Raw genomic sequence first — 20,271 nt, 5'->3', positions numbered from 1 at the left:
AACAGGATAGATGAAATCCATTCATAAATTGCTCCTGCTGCCAAATTTCACTGTCTAACAGCTGTGTGTCTGTCCACATGGCATCAGGAGGGGTCGATGGACAGCCTGTATGAGGCGGTGCAGAGCTCCACTGATGGCCCGCCGCCGCCCATCCCCAGCCGCTCCTCCAGCCGCTCATGCAGTCGTTCCTGCAGCCGCTCCTGCAGCCCAGCGGTCCTGCTGGACGACAACACAAAGTGGGGAGGCTCTGGAAGATCTATTTCTATGGTGAGAGGAATGCATACTGTTTTTTTTTTGTTTTTTTTACCAAACAAGGCCCAAGGTTTCTTTATTGGTACCCAAGGGTAAATTTGTTGTGCAGACAGGAGAGTTAAAAACAGCGACAGAGATTCAAAGGACCTGAGAATAACAATAAAACATTTACACATGTCTGCAAACATACATGTCATACAGACTGTGAATGACGGGGCCATGTGAGCAATCATGAGCAGATTGTGTGAGGTCACTTCTCAGAGGAATTGGGACTTTTGGACTACCCACCAGATTGTACCTATAAAACAAAGCTGATTATGAAATGATGAACAGAGCCCGTCGACAGCTGCTGCTGTGAGGGGCAGACAATTCAGAATTTTTAATTCAAGCTTGTCATGCAAATTAAATATCACCGATGGCATGCAAGTAAATATATATGGCATGAGACTGAATCAAACTTTATTTATTACATCGAGTTGAATGTAATTGTGACTGAAAATGCTGGGTTTTCTTTCAGGACATGCCTCAGATGCAGGGGACCAACTACAACAAAAAGAAAAGAAGGTGAGCTCACCTGAGAATTTGACACAAACATGCTGATATAGTTGCACCAAATCACACTGTTTTTTAGCTCACAGGTAAATCTACTTTTAGATCATGTGACTTGTTCCTCTTCTAATCACATCATTGCGCTGAAAACAGACAATGAAATTTTATTAAAACAATGTAATCCTGCCAGGAATTCAGGCTCCTGTGTGTCTACCCTATAACCTAAGTCTTTCTTTTGTCGCCACAGAAATCTGCCATGCAAGTGAAAGGGCTTTCCCATACAGTAATCATATGGCTTGAAAGGCTCCCTGTTTATTTTCACTGAGGGTTAATACTGTAAATCCTTCCAGCAGCAGAGCAGACGGGCTCTTCAGCAGTGCTCCCCTCCTCATCCTTATCTTTAGTTCATTTTGGTCTGCGACGCAATCCTGTATTTTTAGGGAGAGGGATTGACAACCCATTAGACACAATTGAAAGGGAAAAAAAAAGCTTTATAAAGATTGTTTTGATTGGTAGTGAATGTTTTTTGAGAAGCAGGGCCATGCGGACTCGTAGGGCCAGCAGAAGGCAGATTATGGCTTTGGGCTAGTTGGACTAAGCGGATTCAAGGCCCACCTACTTAGAGTCCCCAGTCGCCTCAACACCTTTACTCCCTTTACTTTGAAAGAAACGCGACTTTGTGGTCACAGCGTGGTTTCTCAACCCAGAGAAGAAGTAGATCACTCTTTCACAAAGAACACTTCTGCACAATATCTACACTCTCTCTTTCTGTCTTTGACATATTTCGATGTTGCTTTAAGTGACTTTACATCATAAAAACACAATCATATAGTGTGTTTTTTTTTGTAATTTGTTATCAGATTAAAGCTCCAGAAGACTCAAACACTAAGAGACACGTGACTGATGATATATATCTTTGTCAACTTTGATTTCAGAACACATATATCCAAATCAGCATCAGATAATGAAGCACTTGGTGAGTACAGACAATTTCATTTGTGTTTTGTTAATCCTGGATTAACTTAAAGACTTGCATAGGCTCAAGGGGAATCGACAGCAGCAAGAAAATTATTAATTTTTAAGTATTACCGAACATTAAGGCCAAACACTTAAACCAACACCAGCTCCTGTGTTGCCACCCATACATTCAACTGTATCATAAACCCTCAGGGAGACTACAGTAAATCATTTACCGAAGAAATTATTGTTGTCTAGTTTTTAGATTTAAACCTCAGATAACCTACAATTCAGCTCGTCCGTGACTCCGAAAACGATTTCATTCAGCCTGGTGTGCTCCTGTGACCTCACTTCACCCTGACTTTTCACTTAAAATCCTCAATGTTGGTGATTTGTCTCCCTCCGTGGCAGATAACCCCGGCTGTAATACCGCAGTCTGGCAGCCCGCCAAGAGCCGAGAAGATTTAGTCCACATCACCAACAATCACAATGAAGGTAAATAGGAAATAAATAGGTTAAGCTCATCTATGTGCCAGCGTTCATTTGGACTCTCAGCGTGATGTCTGAAGATGCGGGTTGGGCTTTTCAACCAATTCACCACCAAAATTGTGTCCCAAACTACAGAGTATTTAATAACGTTACACAGGCCTGCAATGAGCATAGCGGGAGGTCTTTTCTAACTGCTCGGACTGGAAATTTGGAAGATATCCATTTGATTTACTTAACTCAGGCTGCTGAAGCCTCATATAGGCTTTCACACAGAAAGAGGAATGTGGATCTTGTCCATTGGGAGCACATAAGGACAACATATGTCTGGTATTAACAGGAGAAGTGATCACAGCAAGCAAAACCTGTTTCAGTGTTCAGATGGGCACCTGACTGTCTGTTTTAATACTTGAAATGACTTGAAAAATTGTGAACCTGTCCTTTAATTGTGAAAGTCGATGAATACATGATAAAATCACTTTCCTGCATAACTTTCTTATTTCTTGTTTTTGGTTTTTCTTTTGGTTTTCCAGTGTTTCACTAACCTGATGTGATTTTTTGTAATATCTTGTGTCCATGTAGAGATGAGGAAGACTAAACACAGAACAGAAACCAAAGATGGGAAAGGAGCTCATCATTCTGGCACAAAGAAAAAGGAGAAACCGCCCTCAAGCCAGGTTAGAATAAAAAGCTTCGCTGCAGTCTTATAATCTTATAATCTCAGTCAACAGATATTTTAATGCAAAAATGTTGCAATGATGCAAAATGAAAAAAAAAAAGTTATATTTTAAATGCTTTTTGTAGGCATGGCTGTGGGTAACACAGCTGTAGAAGTAGAGTAGTGGAACAGTTTATAGGTCAGTAGCAGCAACCACAAAGAGGGTACATGGAGGAGCATTAACCTGTTTTTGAGATCAAGTACATGTGACGTGTCAAAAAAACACACTCCCTTATAGCACTTTTATTAACAGGCATTAAGTGAAATCAGTGTCCATCACAGATTGATGCATCTGTGCCCAATCTGGTGTTTGAGCCGCATTTAAATGGACCTGTTGCTGCACCAGTCGAGGGGAGCGTGTTTACAGACAGTGCAGACTCGTGGTCACATGGCACACAGGGCCATTTTGTGTCAACTTTGGGAGTTTCAAGCTGCCACCTGCTTTTGACATCCAGAGAGCCTCCGGTGGCCTAAATGGCACAATCATTTACCGCAAATGTTGATTGGGTTTTAATGCAGTGCAGATGGTCCAGAGAGGGTACTGCCCCCAGTGTAATCTCTGGGCCACATGGCAGAGAGATGTGAAAACAAGAGGACTGCCTCTGTGTGTGTTTGGGGTTTGGAGGGTTTAGAGGCCTCGCGCCAGGTCATCCAATGCCCATTCTGACTAATGCCCATCATAGTGAGAAGCAAACAAAACAGAGCTTGCCAGTAGTGGATCAGCAGCAGCTCTCAGCACCTCACAATGTGCTAAAAGAACCAGTGACCCAAATAGGATTTGGTAAAAGATATTGTGTCTTTGTTGTCTCTAAATAACCATCAGCCATGCTAATGGCTCAGCAGTGCTTTGAGCTAAATACCAACATTAACATGCTAACATGCTCAAATGACAACGCTAACAAGCAGATGTTAAGTTGGTTTATACTGTTTATTATGTTCACCATCTTAGTTGAGCATGTTAGCATGCTAACATTTACTAATTAGCTCAAAACACAAACTACAGCTAATGCTCATGAGATTTGTATTAGTTTAGCAGGTATGTTTTTCATAGTACTGGACAAAAACGTTTTGACTTGATGATGGTGTGAAATGGAAAGTGAAGGGATGTGAATGTGAATGTCTGTCCTAAATGTAATGGCACTCCAACCAACAGTTGTTGAGATATCTCACTAAAATACAACAATGTGAACATCATGCTGTCTTGAGGAAAAGTCAGATGTTCCAAAAGTCAGTAGGAATCATCCCCTGGGAACCATGAATGTCAGCACAAAATTCAATGGCAGTCCTTCCCATAGTTGCTGTTTAAATGTGGACCAACCGACTGGAGGACTGACAGTGCCATCCCTAGAGCTATGCTGCTAAAACTTTTACCATAACGTAAAGCTTCCATACATGTTTTATTAAACAATCAGAAGAGATGTCACACTTTAGAGATGTAGGAATTAAAGTATTTTAAATGTGTTGTGTGTTCTTTTCAGAGTGTCCATGCCAATGGTGTGGTGACGGAGTCTAAACCTGCTGTCAAAAGAAGCCAAAAGCCTGGAAAGAAACCAGCTGGAAAAAGCGGGAAAGAGGCGTCAAAGAAAAGCCACAACGCCACAGGTGAGACCGCTTTCCACAATTACTGTACTGCAAGATAACAGTAATGTCTGTTGTTTTTGACCTTTCTAGCATCTGCGTGACTCAGTTACCCAGCATGACTAAACTTGGCTTATGCTTGCACTAGCAAAAGAGGCTCACACAGAATTTATCAAGATGTAGCAACTCTGGTTCATGACTTTTCTCCTCTAAATTATACTTCTGCTTTTAAGCGTTGCAACACCTTCAGTTGTAGGTGTCTGTCTGAGGTGTCTTTACAGCAAAGGTACACAGAGGGGCTGCTTTACAGCCAGCACACATCCGTTCACACTACACATAGGGGTTTCAAAGGCGAAGGTTGACACCACAAGAATGCTGTTTGGCCATCTTCAAATTTCAGCCTACACTCTTTCCGGTGCTGCTTCGATGTGTTAAGTGGCCATTTCTAGTGCAAAATGTCTCTTCACTGTCTTCACTATTGGGATATTGTGTAAGTACAAAGTAATGTTTAAAAGAGATTAAACAGAAGTTCTGTGGTGGTGCTATGACACTCAGTGGGCTGAGCATACACAGAACTATGAATCATTTTCTGGCATAATGAAGAGTTTTGGTGTAGCAACACTTCAATATGACGCACATGTTTGATTGCAGTTTAAAAGAGGTCAAATAAGGCTTCCCTAGTCTCAGAAACATGTAAATGTCAGTTTTTCATTCAGATTTTCTTCTGTTTTCTCTCTCAGTGCACTCCCCACCGTCTGTTATGAGTCCAACCATGGGGCCCCACTATCTGGACGTGCCATACAGGTCTGACAGGAGACCCTACATTGGCAAGTCCTCCACCCTACCTGCCCAGGAGAACACTACCCCGGGCCGATGCACAGAAATAGCTAACCTCCCTGGTGGAGCGACACCCACCCACACCTACCACCAGCGCTGGAGCAACCCAGGTGACAGCGGTCCTGCCTGGGGAGCCGCCCAGCACACCTGCCGCAGGCCGCTCACAGAGTATCGCGTGTACTCCCATGACTTTGCCACGGCCCAAGGGAAGGAGTGGGAGGGAAGACAGCAGCAAGGGACGGCCCAGGATGACAGCTTGAAACGAGATTGTAAACCCCAGCTTCCCCCAAGGGTGCCGCGATCAATCACAGACGTGGATCTGTCAGAACCAAATGTAAGTAGCTGCTGGATGGATACGTGTTTTTCAAAGAGATCCGAGTCAGAGCTGTTTTTATTCTGATGCTTTTATTGCATCATTGACATTTAGACTTCAGAAGTGCTTTGTGCAGCTGCAGTTTGACAGTCACAATGCAGCTCTAATGAGCTGACTAATGAGCTGACTCATACAAAAGTAATCCCTCTCTTACAGTCCACTCGAAGTGTGTGGCAGTATCTCTGTCTGCAGAGACCCTTCTCTCTGCCTGTTTTTTCATATTTTCTTCATATTTTGCTGTGTTTTTGTTTCTGGGCAGTGGTGTGTAGCCTCCAGCCTGACAAAAAACACACATCAACAAAAATAGCGACCAGGTTACATCGCTGCCTCAGCCTCTTTCCTTTGCTCTCTGGCTGTCATGGATGTGCAAGGGCAAGGTTACACACACATACACACAGGCAGAGCAGAGAGTCAAAAAGCAGAGACTATGAAGTGCGCACTTTGGCTGGTTTCACACAAAATCCAGAGGATTGTGCGTGGCAGTGACCATGTTTATTTGTGCTTGAACCATTGTGAAACGATCAGAAAACTAGAATGACAAACAGTAGAGCACATACCTCCTACAATGCTCAACAGTCCCCTCAAATTCAATCAAGCCTAATCCAACAGCAAATATCATAAGTTATACCCAACAGACCCGGTGACAGGTGCACGTTGATAGGCCATCTAAAAGAGATATTTGTTCGATTTATTTGTCAAGTCATTTCTAAACTAATCTAAGACTATCCTATTGGGATTCCTTCAGTCATTTGCTGTTCAAAACCACAAGTCCAATGGTCACTCGGTGCTAATACCACACAAGGGTGCAGACTGACCTCAAGGCCAGTGCCTTTGCGTGCACTTGACATCTCTCAGCATTAGACCTCTGCTGATAGCCAGTGAGCACGTGTGCCCTGTGTGCCCTGTGTGACACAAAGCTGTTGTTAAAGCTTAACATGACTTGGGAGAAAATTGTCTAAGTTGAAAAGGATGATCCGGTGTGGAGATTACAAGATGCCTATGGATCTATAGTGTCATTGGTTCTTAGAGATAAAAGGTCATTTCATTAGCCACGAAGCCTCTTTAGAGTAGAGCCAGAGATGATGATGATGGAGATTAAGATTGTCTTTGTGCTTCCTCCTAAAGGCCTCATAGCTTTCCTATGAGTACAAAGAAAACCTTTCTGAAATGCTAAACATGCTGTACTTTACAATATATGCTATAACAGACATAAACCTTAAATACATATGTTGCTGTATTTTAATAAAATCTATCCTCCTCTCAGTTCCGTTTGAAAACTATTTAAAACAATCTAACTCATAATCCTCCCCTGACTGTGCATATTTCAACAAAGATCAGGTGACTTTTTCAAATGGCAGATATCTCATTTTGAACTCTTCAGATGAACAACTGCCTCCCCGGGGAGCCTCTGAAGTCATAGATTAGAAACCTTAATCTGGATTGACAGGAGTTTACGGCTGATTGCAAACCGTGGGATTAGTCAACGGTTTTGTCACTAGAATTCCCTTTTCTTCAAACCCCCCGCAATGTAAACACAGTGGCAAATCCCCGCATGGCAACATGAGAGCAATGACTAACAGAAATGTAGGATCCCGTGAGGAGTCCAATCGCCTCTCGATCTCAGATTCAGTGTGGAGGCTATGTTTTGTGAGAAGGTCACAGGTTATTATTTTGGTGATCAAAAAGAAAAATCTATTCCAGACACATGAAATATGACAGTGAAGTGTTTCTACGACCTCAAATGAAGTGTTTCCTCTTCCATATTGAGAGCAGAGACAAACCGGAAAGTGTTTCGACATGGCAAAGTTGCCGCTTTCAGCTGTTCCTCTGCTGTACGTCAGCACTTCCTCAAAAGTGTTGGCCCCACATTAAGAAATGAACACATAGGAATAATTACTCCAGCATCATTTACCATAACCAAGTTCCCCTTTGTTGTGAAAAGGACATTTTGAGGAATATTGGACTTAAGAAATGACTTCATTGAAAGATTTTGACATTTTTACGTTATTTTAGTCATGAATAAACAGCTTTCACTGTAAAGTTCAGAATAGTGGTATTGATAGTTAGTTCATGTGGATGTAACCCTAATCCTGATTTATCATGACTCCACTCCAGTGGTTAGTATAATTCTTGCTTTGTGACATTACAGCACAACTCTGAGCAGATCGACCTCAGCAGCAGATGTGACACAAACTCATCCTCACCGGAGAATCTTGTATCTTCTACAACAGCTCTTCAATAGCTACCCCAGTTTTAAAACCTAAATACGGCCGTTCCTGGAAGTGGTGCTCAAAGTTTTCGTCGAGCAGGCCACAAAATGCACACTTAAGCACTTGTATTTTTCCCCTTTTCAAAGCGATACTGCTTCAAGAGACACAATGCCAATTGCCTCACATCCTGTGTTGTAAGGAAGTGGGCCAGCCAGCCCATCAGACAGGCAGCCTCAGTGCGAGTTAACACTTCACTGTCAGTAGAGTGTGGGGTTAAGACCAGAGAGAAGCAAAGGGCTGAGATTTGACAATAAAAAACCTTAAAACAAGAGAAAATGTTGCAGAGGGCAGCCTCCAATGTGTCGGACAAAGCAAAGAGCAAGCCGAAGGTAGGTGAACATTTAAAGAAAATATAAGTATGTTGGAAGCCGAGACCTTTTAAGTTGACTTTTGACATAGTCGCTCAAAAAATGACCAATGTCATACAGACATACCTGAAGTAAACGTTGTTTGAATTGTCATTGAAAATTGAAAATGTTAAATTGTATTTGTAAAGGAAAACTAAAAGACTAGTTGACATAAAGGGATATTTTTGTCCACTTTTATACAGTTTTAAAGAGTAAAGTGAATTTTCATAATGTTAAACAGACAAACTATGACAATAAAATACCAATGATACAATAACACAAAAACTAAAAATAGGGGGAAGGATATTGATATAAAATGACAATCTTGAATTCTGCTGCTGTATTTGTAGATAACGCAGCAAAAAAAATAAATATAAAACTGGGGCTGGCAGACGACGCTGCATTAAATCAATCCACAGAGGGTCGTCTAGGAGTATGGAGCTCATATTTAACCAGGATTTCCAGGGATTATTCATTTATATAATTATTTCGGTGCTCTGCTGCTGTGGAGAGGATGGGATTATAATGACTTTTAGTTTTATGAAAAATTGGAAAAAGGGGGGGAATGTATTAAAACAGGGCCAGAGTGAAGCCACTGTGTGTGTGTGCATATCACCATTGCTGTGAGGAGACAACAGTTTCATTTATGTATTTATCTACTTATTGTGAATACTGACAGGTTTACTGGTGCACCTGTATACACTCGTGTTTCATCAGACAGATCCACTCGGGTCACAGAGGTTTTTGAAGGATTTTTGTGCCTTGAGACAGCTGGGACGAGGACTCACAATGTCTCAGTGTTATGCAATGCTGTTAAACCCCGCTGCACAAATGGTGACAGTCGCCTCTATAACGCTTTGTCTTTGAATCCTCCTCACAGCGCTCTACCAGCTTTGGCAAGTTTGAGGGTCTCAGACATCACTCATCACAAGCCAAGCCAGAGGAAAATGGAACAACCGTGGTGTGTAGATTTGTTTTCATTTCATTTGTGTATGCGTGATGCCAAAGAATGTCAGATACAGTAGCAGCAAGAATTATATATGGTAATTTAAAGTCGTGAAAGAAACGTTAGCATTAAGGATTTGGATAAGGAGTGCTGAATATGTGCACATATACAAATATTTGCAGCCATGATGCTGCAAGGTGTTTGTTTTTTTTATAGAAAATGACATTGGAAAATAAACTTCATGTTGGGAAAAACCCTTTGCTGCACAGGAAGTGGTGCATTTTGCTCTGTCTTTATGGCGCAGAAGTACAGTTTGTTTGGGACAAAAATTGAGGAGGCGAGTTATAAATTCACTGTTATGAATATTGCAACACCATATGTGCTAAACCTACTTTCTTTACACAGCTCACAGAAGAAAATGAGAGTCCGGACCAGCACAAATCAGCCGGACTCGGGAAGAAGATGAAGGCAATCTCACTGACCATGCGCAGAAAAATGGGCAAAAAACACGCCAAGTCCTTCTCTGAGGAGACAGTGAGTCACTGGAAAATAGACACACACACAAACACTCACGTACACACAGCCTCCCCTTTTTATTTAATTGCTATCAGCCACAACAGGTTAAGCTTTCATCATCCATGCACATTTATTAGTAACTCGAGGGGTGAGATTACAGCAGAAGTTCAGACGTGCCTCAGTTACAGCAAACCTGCGTTGTTTCTCTCAGGATTTTTATCACTTTCATCTCTTACAAACCCACATCCTCAGCTCTGACGCTGCTCTACACCGATGAGTATCTGGTAATTTTGACTGTAGAGGAGATGGAGCGATAAGATGAAACTTTTGACAAGCTGTGCAACTTTCACAGCCTACATCCCTATCTGAAGCTCTCTCTTTTAGTTTCCTTGTTGACTTTTACTTTCATGTGGACTTTACGGGAATTTGCTGACTTTAGCAGATTTTATTTATGTCTGTATTCAATGACATGACTTTATATCTTTTCCTTTTTTTTTCCTACCAGGGTGATGACACAGACAAAGACCCAGAGGCAGAGACGGAGAGTGGGGCTCCGGCTGAGAAAGACTCTGCAAAGACAAGCAACTCCTTAGAGAGTCTCTACAGCGGACAGAGCTCCTCGAGTGAGTATCTGCACAATCTGCACACAGACTGGACCAAAGGGTGCTGTGTTGATCCACAACAAAAGAGTTTGGACTTCAGCTGATCCATGTATTTATGAATGAACCATAACCATGTTGTGTTTGTGTGTTCAGGCGGTGTGACCAGTGAGTCCAACGGTTCTGGTCAGAGAGACAGTCTGAGGCTGGAGGAGGACGGCTCCTATCAGGGAGAGTTCTGTGGCAAAGCTCGCGTCCACACGGACTTCGTTCCAAGCCCGTACGACACAGATTCCCTCAAACTCAAGGTAAGACACAGCACTGTTTGTGCACACTGCTGTGCAGCAGCAACATCAACAAGACATTATACTTTCAAGACATAAAGATCAGGATCATCTCAATGTTTCTCTACACTCACAGGTGGGTGACATTATCAACATCATCAGTAAGCCTCCAATGGGCATCTGGACGGGCATGCTAAACAACAAAGTGGGCAACTTCAAGTTCATCTACGTAGACATTGTGGTGGAGAAAGAGGAAGGAGAAGAAGAAGCTCCCAAGATCAGACCACAGAAACTATGCAAAAGACCTCGGCCTAAAACGCTGCTGGAGTTACTGGAGCGATTGAACCTCGAGGTGAGATTTAGTCCGTTTACAAGAAGGTTTCAGACAGAAAACCAGTTAAAAGAGTGTTCAGTGAACTCTTCTGTTTAGTATTATTCTTGATGAGTAGCAACACTTCCGATGCCGTTAACCTCGTTTCATAAGTGAAAACAAATTGTTCTGCAAATTCAAAGAAATCCTTTTAAATTCATCTCATTTACCACGAAATGCTGCCCTACTTTCATACCTCAGCCTCATAGATGTATGCAGGTAAAACACCTGACATTATCAAGTCTTTGTTGTCTCCGATTTGAAACCAGTGTGACACCTTTGTTAACCTTTTGTACTATACTTGATCAGAAACTTGATAGAAACTAGGTGAATGTTTGCGCCACTGGGTTTTTTTTTACCGAGTTGATTCCAATGAAAACAACCCCTGTTGCTGTTGCAGGAGTACGCCTCTGCCTTGCTGCTGAATGGCTACCAGACAGTGGAGGACCTGTTGCACCTGCAAGAGAAGCACCTGATAGAGCTGAACGTCAAAGACCCCGAGCACAGACGCAAGCTTCTCGCTGCTGCTGAGTACCGCTACACAGAAGGTGAGCAACACACACAGCTATGACCATATTATTAACAATTAACATTTCATTTTATAGATCACTAATTAGGAAGCCACATAGTCGACTAAAACCCTGATAAAACCCCAGAGTTATTAAGGGTGTTGAAATCATACTCGAAACAAACAGGAAACCCTAACCCTTAACCCTAACCCAAAAGGTTAACCCTAACCCTAACCCAAACCCAAAGAAACAGGTTACTAATAACACTAATGATGGTTCTGTCCCATTAAAGTGTCCCAGTTGACACGAACAATATCAGTAACCTGAAACTGAATCAGCTAAATGGAATTCAGCCATCATTTATTTTATCAGTTATATTTGTGCTTCACCTACTTTTTAAAAGTCCAAATGTCTCCTGTGATAAAAGCTTATTCCCACTTTACTTAATTACAGTTGTCATTTGTTCTCTTCATTACAACCCTCACTGACAACATTTACAGTTTCATGTAAAATTTGGCTGATAAATTATTTACACAACTTGTTTGTGCTTATTAAAAGAAGTGTAGCTGTGTCATGGTGACACTATATGATTGCAGTGTCTCTGGTCTCCATGTCTCCTGTCTAAACCCAAAACTGTTCTAAGAAATTTTGGCACTGACATATCTGGCATTACTGCCCTCCAACTTTTAACTAGCAGTCATAAGGTTTTACAATCATTCAGTAAATCAAGTCAGTCTTGTAAAAATCCCTCTGCATCTATCTGTGTGGATGGCGTCGTGCTTCCTAACAGCAATCAAACAGCAGCAGCAGTAATTATGATTAAATGTGACACACCTGTGTGAGCTGACAGGCCTCGGAATTTGTCTCATTAGCCAATCAGAAATGAGCATTCAACAAAACACCATAGCAAGCGTAGTTCTAGGTCACTTTCAAGTTACAAAGGGCTTTAGTGACTTTGGTCTTTCTGTCAAATAAAGAATACTAGTTCAACATAAATAAAAATATACAACAGTTTAAGTATATTTTTGTCACTCCATTGTTCCTTATTGCTGACGTGGCTGGAAATTATTTGCGAATTAAATTCTGCTGTAGAATAGAAAGGTGTTTTTTTATTCTTTAACATCCTCCGCACTGTGAGAGGCTTATCAGTGGTTTCCTGTTACTCAGATAGAAAGTGCTTAATGGCGCAGAAGGTGTTCCTGTAATCTGAAGTCTTGTAGCAGAAGGCTGATAATCGCAGATCCTGCATGAATGAAAACAAAACTACTTTCCAGTGCGAAGAGAGGAACAGCAGTCACGGCCAGTTTTGTTCAGTCTGTTGGTGTTTTACTGCAGTTTGTGTACAAGACAAAGGAAAGGTCATTGTAATGTTTGTGTCGGGTGACAGTTTGAGTGAAACAGATGGCAGTGGCCAGCGTGGCATGACCCTGCCAAGCCTATTGACTCACATGAGAGGCCAGTAATTTAATCAAGCTCCATTAGGTTAGTGGTTTGGCAACCCGGACATGAGGATTAGTAGCTTCCATCAGTGAAGTGAAAATATTAAAGAATGGTGGAATATTTTTACTTTGTGAGAGTGGGAAATAAAGGGGACATTTTGAGGTGTTGTATCTAAAAGAAGAAGACATGATTTACTGCGGATGTTTGCTGGGTCACACCTGCACAAGTTATTTTAGCTTTTGGGTCATTTGGCCACTCAATCAGCCAGCCATACATTGTTCCATTTTCTACGTCATTTGAGTAATAACAGCCTCTAATCTTGGAAACAATCTACAGTGCTGTTGCTGTCACAGCAATAAATGATTTAAATGTCAGAGCATCAGGTTCATACATTTAAATATGGGTTCATTTCCAGTGACTGAAGCACTTCACACTGAATGTAATCTCTCTGATGTGGTTGGAAACAGAAACTTGGAATAATATGACATTTGATTAAATTCTATTTGGTTTGTGGTCGCAGGTGATGATGTGAGGGAGGCGGAGGAGCACAAATCCTCCCACATTCTACAGGAAGAAGACAGCGACTGTCCCAGAGACTCGGGCTGCTTCATTCCCTCCGAATGTTCAGACAGCAAAGAGGACACAGAGCCGCACACAGACGCTGTGGATTCTTAATGTGTTTCATTACTTGTCAGATGGATATGATAACATTTGGAATTCAATGATCCCTTAATTTTCTCAAAATGTCATGTTAATAACCCTTATTCCAACAAGGTAGCCACAAGTCTGCCTGGTGTAGAAGCATTTTAAAAGTGTGATGTTTAGAACGGACAACCACTATTCTAAATGTCATCTTATCCATTTGTCACTTTGTCAGCTAATAATCAAGTTGTAAGATTTCTTGAGTTTTTTTTATTTTATGTTTTTGAAAAGGTGACATTTCATTGATTAAATGTCACTTGTATTTATTGCATTCTAAATCATTCAGTGTTTTTCCATATAAAGCCTTTATTTATCGCATCTGCATCATTTTGACCTTTCTCATCAAATCCAATCTCAGTTCAACATCCAGTGTTATCTCTTTCCTATGAATTATTGGTCTTAGTGGTGAATGGATGTTTCTGTGATGGGTTTGAACAATGCATTTCAAATATTGCCTATGATCTATACTGTACAGGAAAATGTGTATGTTATTTTCTGAATGTGTGTGCATGGATATGAGAATGTGTGGGAGAGAGCCTGTGTGTGCATTCATGTGAAAGTCAGAATTCAACTGTTTTCACAACTTTTTGTAAATAAAATCAAAGGAGAATTAAAATGATGTTTTCCTGTCAGTCAGTTATTTATTTCACCTACTAGTACACTGCCTATTTTGAGTGATTGATGGCCTAAATAACCATAAATGAAATACAATATAAAAGAAACAAACGTGATTTTTAATTTGAAAGTTAAAACATTATTTAGATTTCTTTAATTTTTACTTAAATATAAGCTGAAATTACTATTTTTGATTTTGTTTCTTTATTTCTATATATTACACATTAACATTTATTTTTTATATAATTATTATTTTGATTATATTATATATATTATTTTCGTATTCTTTTTATTTTGTCCAATATTGTATTTTACAATAGATTTTTTTAACTTTAATTTTAGCTGAATTAATATTTTTTGTGATTTTTACTTTTTCTTTCTTTCCTTTTATTTATTTTTCTACTTTATTTTAGTTGAATTCGTTATTTTTGTTTTTTATTAGTTTATTTTTTCTTTTAATTTTATTTGCATTAATTATTTTTGTTTGTATTATTTTATTTTATTTTATTTTATTTTATTTTAGTTATTTAAAAAAGAAAAACTATCATTAAACTATTTTAACATTTTAATTTAACGTGAACATTTTCTTTTTCCTTTTTTTTAAATGCTCCACTGTCTTGGCCGTGCCTGGTTGGCTGAGTGCACGGATACGTCACAAAACCTTCGCGTTACGTTGCATATCGCAAGCGTTGACGGGAAATGCAGTACTAAACTATTATGTGCTGCGCCACCCGTGGCGTCGATGGTGTTACCCGCAAACTACATTACCCAGCATACACCAGGAGTGATAAAACATTGACGTGTATTTTGCTGGTAGTCTAAAAACTTCCTACATCGCATCATCCACTTATCAAAGCATCATTTGGTCGCAACTTGAGCAATTTATACCGACATTTTGTGAAATTCAAGCGGTGGGTGACTTCGCAACAGTGTGGTACGATGACGGGAGAAATTTCAATGATTGGTAAGTTTAATTACGCATTTTTCTCCAGTAATTAACCGGTGACTGGGTGCTACCACATGAGCTAACCGGTTTATTCCACCTGTAATACGCGTGTTGTTAACGTGCCACAGGTTCGGTGATCCTGGCCCTGTTCCTGGCTGGTTACCTGGGCCAGCAGTACTTACCGCCCCCCAAACCCAAAGTAATAGGCCTGGACCTGGGCACCACCTTCTGCTCTGTCGGCGTCTTCCTCCCGGGGAGCGGGGACGTGGAGGTGATAGCGGATAAAGATGGGAGGAAGAGCATCCCCAGCGCCGTGTCATTCACCACTGCTGCGGTGCTGTCCGGACACGAAGCCGTGGACCTGGCCGACAGCAACCCTCAAAACACCATCTATGATGCCAAGAGGTTCATCGGGAAGATCTTCGAGCCGGAGGTGCTGGAGCAGGAGAGTGCTCGGTACCCGTTTACGGTGGGTCATGCTGGTGCTGGTACATCTGACTGTGGGCTTATTTGTGTGTTATTGCAGAATGAGTGGTTTCTTTAGTGGAGTCACTTTAGCACAGGGTTATATAGGAGGTGTTTTTTGATTGTTTTATTTAAGTCTTTTTGAGTGGAATGCCACGTTGATGTATGGAGGACTGAAGCTCCCTAAATAAAAAAATAAGGGTAGAAATAAAAAAATGTCTCACTAAATAAATTAACATGCCATTAAATGCACTAAAAGTAATACTCTAAATAAATATATGCCAGTCCTGCATTTGTAGTTTCTTTATAAATTATTTTTCTAGAGCTTCTTATACGTTTCTAGAGCTTTACTATTAATTAAATCTTTGGGGCTGATTCCAGTATCAATATATTGGCAGATACATTCACATTTTGCACACAATCTCTAAAATGTGGTTTACAAACACTTGTGACAAAGATATGTAACAGATGTAGGATATTATACAGTTTAACAATAAACTTTGTCTAAAATGACAACTTCACTGGAAATGTTATAATCATAAATGACCTCAAGCATCTTTTTCTTTATTATGATCTCTTGTTTATCTGTTTCACACAGATGATGTGGGAAAATAAGTGATCTCACTTTAATAACTGCTGTAAGACAGTTCTGGGAAACGTTGGTTTTAAGATAATGTTTTAATCTGTATTTTGAAACCTTTTGGCAGTATACAAGGTGTATCTATATTCATGTAAAATGGCCCAATAGAGGCATGTGCCATGTCAACCATCATCTAGTTTAATCAGCCTTTATTAAATGCAATCAGATACACACATTATAAAAGCATCAAAATCCATGTCAGCTATCTCTCAATAAGATCGCCTTACTCTACTTTCATGTAAGAAAACAAAATCATGTTAATATATCGCCCGTTATTGCCTCTCAGTTTTTTTTATCTCCTCATATTGTTTCCCACTGCCCTACTTCCAGGTGATAAACAATAATGGAAGTGCAGAGTTCGTGGTCTCCACAAACCGCACCTTCACCGTCAGCCCAGAGTTCATCGGCTCCAGGCTGCTGCTGAAGATGAAGAAGATGGCTGAGCAACATCTGGGTGTGCCCATCCAGAAAGCTGTCATCTCAGTGCCGGCAGAGTTTGATGAGAGGCAGAGGAACTACACCGTCAGGGCCGCCAACCTCGCCGGTCAGTTCTCAGTCACTTCTTATTTTAAGCTTTTGTGTATTTTTCTACTTCATCTGTGTATTTTTTTCACCTGTGAACTAATTAATTTCCGTCTTTGGGTAATAAAATGAAATTTAAATAAACACTAACATTCTAGACACACTCTGCTACTGCTATACTTGGATATATTTCAGATAAGATCCATACTGGCTGTTATTCCCCAAAAGAATTAAAAATACAATCAGCACACAGATATCTGGAATAAAATGTACATTCTTCCTCGTCTTGCAGGCCTGGAGATCCTGCGAGTGATCAATGAGCCCACTGCTGCAGCCATGGCCTACGGCCTGCACAAGGTGGACGTGTTCAACGTGCTGGTGGTCGACCTCGGGGGAGGAACCCTGGATGTTTCTCTCCTCAACAAACAGGGGGGCATGTTCCTCACCAGAGCCATGGCAGGTAATGTGTTTCACAGAGATAAGAGATAGAAACTGATATGAGCCTGCGGTTGTCTGAAAAAGGGAACTTTACATATTGTTTCACTATCCCAGTTAAAGGCTTAAAATGTCCTTTCAGTCAGAGCTCTACTCTTCATGATTGAAGTGGATTCAACAGTGGATAATAATGTGGGGTCAGAACTTTCACAAAGATTCAGCCAGTCAGTGTGTTACAGAGAGAGGAAAGTATGGGCATCTAATATCTGTTCAGACAATAGTCTGGTTAATTTTAAGTAATATTTGTCTGAATTACAACCCTGATTCCGAAAAAGTTGGGATGCTGCGACCTATATTCAGTTAATACGGTTCAAACACAAGATATTTAATATTCAGACTGATGAATTCTGTTTTTCGTAAATGTACACTCATTACGAGTTTGAAGCCTGCAACATACAAAGTGAGAAGAACCACAGTGACCCAACTTTTTTTTTAATAGAGGTTGTGGAAGTGTTGTTGCTGGAGGATAACAGTGGCCTAATCTTAAGTGGACAATATTTTTCTGCAGGGAATAACAAACTGGGAGGTCAAGACTTCAGCCAGAGGTTGCTCCAGTACACCACAGAGCGAGTCCGACAGGAGTTTGGCGTCCCACCCACTCTCAAAGAGGACATCCACCGTCTCCGACAGGCTGTGGAAGCTGCCAAGCTCAACCTCACCCTCCAACCAAGTGTCACCGTCAGGGTGCCTCTACACCTTCACACCCACGACAGCTCCGAGTCACCCGAAGGCTCCGATCCTGCTCCAGTTCTCTTCCAGGCTGAGATCACTCGCGAGCTGTTCGAGGAGCTCAACAAGGACCTTTTCCAGAAGATCCTGGCTCCGGTGGAGACCGTGTTAGCGGAGGGCCACCTGGAGAAACATGACGTAGATGAGATCGTTCTGGTCGGAGGGTCCACCAGGATACCGCGCATCAGGAGGCTGATCAGCGAGTACTTTGGGAAGGAGCCCAACACGTCGGTGGACCCTGACCTGGCTGTGGTCACAGGTGTGGCCATTCAGGCTGGCATCATGGGCGGCTCCTGGCCTTTACAAGTGAGCGCTATAGAAATCCCCAACAGACACCTGCGCAAGACGAACTTCAGCTAATCTTCATCCAGGTTATTTGTTAACATCAAAGTGATGCCTCAGAGACTTGTCACTGCTTCCCAACTGTTTCATGCTGCTCTTATGTGCATAATTTAAAATCTGCTGAAGCAACAAAAGGCAGCGTCACCCGAATGAAGACATGCAAGATACTCAGGTTGCTTACATTTCTGGGAAAAGCGGCGGTAGCGGAAAATATGTGATGATTATGTATTGAAACCAACATTCCTCTTTTAGGCGCAGTAACCTGATCACATCTGCAGACGTGAACCGTCCTTTTCATAATTTCGAAACTGACGGCTGCTTTTGTTGCACACGATGCTTTAGCAGAAATAACAGCGATAAATGACAAGCCTTTCTAAAAGTGACATCTCGTGTATCTGCTGATCCATTCAGCTTCACTGATGATGCTTATTCGTGGTAGATACTTAAATGGTGTTCAATTCAGGGAACAGCCTCTCCTTTAATGGACTAAAAGACTGATCAGTGCATCTTCAGCTATTTATTTATTTATTCCCATTAACTGTGTGGCTGACTGTGTGTATGTTTGTGTGTGTATGTGTATACAGGTGTTTAGCAGGACTTTAATGCATTTTTTCATATTTCCAACAGAGGAGATGTGTGTCTGTGCAGGAAGCTGCTGTATTGTGAAAGTTTGCGTGTGAAGGTGAACCACTGCACTCTGGTGGTTTCCTGTCAAACTTTGCATGGTCATGCGAACAGAGGAAGTGCAAAGATGTAGTTATGCACAACAAAACAAATTCACCGCTGTATAGGCTACTCGCCTGATAAATGAATAAGGTGTCTCGTGAGGTGCATGTTGGAGAAAGCCTTAATGTTCTCACAGTACTGTAAATCTTAAATCATTAGCATCACCCCTTCGTTTGAAGAAATGCATTTAGTAACGTCATGCTCAGTGCTGCACTTTGAGGACTTCCACTTGTTGGCCAACTTTACTTTTTCTGTGCAATAGTGCATGCTTCATTTAAAAGGCAATGGCACGCACACTTTAAGTATTTGTGTTGCGTATCAGAGTGAAGTACAGCCTGCTGTTGCTGCTGTAAGGTCAACTCTGAGTCCCACAGGAGGACCAAAGCGTTGCTTTCTGGTGCCTTGTGTATTTGATATTGTATTTGTAGTGCCTAAAATGTGAAGAGAAAGATGAGATTTATTCAATAATTTTGTGTGAAGAAACTGTTTCATTCTGGTGGACCACTGCCTGGTTATTGTGCGTCCAGTATGAAAGTTGATTTCCGTTTCTATTCTAAGACTGTCTTTGGAAAACATAAAACCCAGAACTCTGTATCTCTGAAGTACAGACGGTCCAATATCATTTTAAACCAAGAACTAGAAGTACCAACATTCCTTCAAAAACTGTCACAACTTATTTTGCCAAATGTCTTTCATGAGCTGGTGTTTTCCTTTATTTCATTTTCTTTTCCAAATGTATTTCTCATGTTGGAACTGAGATCCTGATGTAACACAGCTGTTAGGAAAGATGAAGCTAAGGCTATACTGTTTGCCTTTGATACTGTAAAAAAAAAAAAAACATCAGTCCCTGTTGAAATAGGGAGAAACAAACTGAGACTAAGGTCTATTTTTATATCATGTTCTACTCACTGTCAGAGTCTAGCCAACTAAAAAATGACAAAGTTAAACTGTTATGACCAACTTTTCAGCCAATTAAAACTCAATTCTGCAACTTCTTCACTGTCTGTTTATTTTGAGGAAGAGTCAAACTTATTTTGTTGACTTTAGACTGCTGGGCC

General features: G+C 41.0%; 2 protein-coding genes across 3 annotated transcripts; both read left to right on the top strand.

Moving 5' to 3' along the window:
* Positions 1-5,432: 5,432 nt before the first annotated feature.
* Positions 5,433-14,352, top strand: samsn1a (SAM domain, SH3 domain and nuclear localisation signals 1a). Of its 2 annotated transcripts, none has more exons than XM_073487052.1 (8): positions 5,433-5,711; positions 9,248-9,328; positions 9,719-9,847; positions 10,335-10,452; positions 10,585-10,736; positions 10,849-11,064; positions 11,483-11,630; positions 13,552-13,788. In XM_073487052.1, the coding sequence occupies exons 3-8, from the start codon at positions 9,776-9,778 to the stop codon at positions 13,704-13,706; spliced, it is 861 nt and encodes a 286-aa protein (XP_073343153.1). In that variant the 5' UTR covers positions 5,433-5,711; positions 9,248-9,328; positions 9,719-9,775; the 3' UTR covers positions 13,707-13,788. The 2 variants fall into 2 exon arrangements, with proteins under 2 accessions (XP_073343153.1, XP_073343145.1); XM_073487044.1 differs by lacking the exon at positions 5,433-5,711 and adding an exon at positions 8,190-8,349 and having other exon boundaries at positions 13,552-14,352.
* An 829-nt stretch (positions 14,353-15,181) lies between these two features.
* hspa13 (heat shock protein 70 family, member 13) lies at positions 15,182-20,208 on the top strand. The gene is made up of 5 exons (XM_073480172.1): positions 15,182-15,312; positions 15,423-15,763; positions 16,730-16,943; positions 17,214-17,381; positions 17,925-20,208. The coding sequence occupies exons 1-5, from the start codon at positions 15,288-15,290 to the stop codon at positions 18,503-18,505; spliced, it is 1,329 nt and encodes a 442-aa protein (XP_073336273.1). The 5' UTR covers positions 15,182-15,287; the 3' UTR covers positions 18,506-20,208.
* The last annotated feature ends 63 nt before the right edge of the window (positions 20,209-20,271 follow it).

Source organism: Pagrus major, chromosome 2 (genome assembly GCF_040436345.1).
Source record: "Pagrus major chromosome 2, Pma_NU_1.0".
Classification (NCBI taxonomy): Eukaryota; Metazoa; Chordata; class Actinopteri; order Spariformes; family Sparidae; genus Pagrus; species Pagrus major.
Note: the sequence above shows the minus strand (reverse complement) of the source record. Positions and strands in the feature narration are given on the sequence as shown.

Coding starts and splice junctions, on each gene's coding strand:
- samsn1a (XM_073487044.1), top strand. CDS start 8,296: ATGTTGCAGAGGGCAGCCTCCAATGTGTCGGACAAAGCAAAGAGCAAG. Junction 10,737..10,848: donor CAGATTCCCTCAAACTCAAG/GTAAGACACAGC, acceptor CTACACTCACAG/GTGGGTGACATTATCAACAT. Junction 11,631..13,551: donor TGAGTACCGCTACACAGAAG/GTGAGCAACACA, acceptor TTGTGGTCGCAG/GTGATGATGTGAGGGAGGCG.
- hspa13 (XM_073480172.1), top strand. CDS start 15,288: ATGACGGGAGAAATTTCAATGATTG. Junction 15,313..15,422: donor GGGAGAAATTTCAATGATTG/GTAAGTTTAATT, acceptor AACGTGCCACAG/GTTCGGTGATCCTGGCCCTG. Junction 15,764..16,729: donor GTGCTCGGTACCCGTTTACG/GTGGGTCATGCT, acceptor CCCTACTTCCAG/GTGATAAACAATAATGGAAG.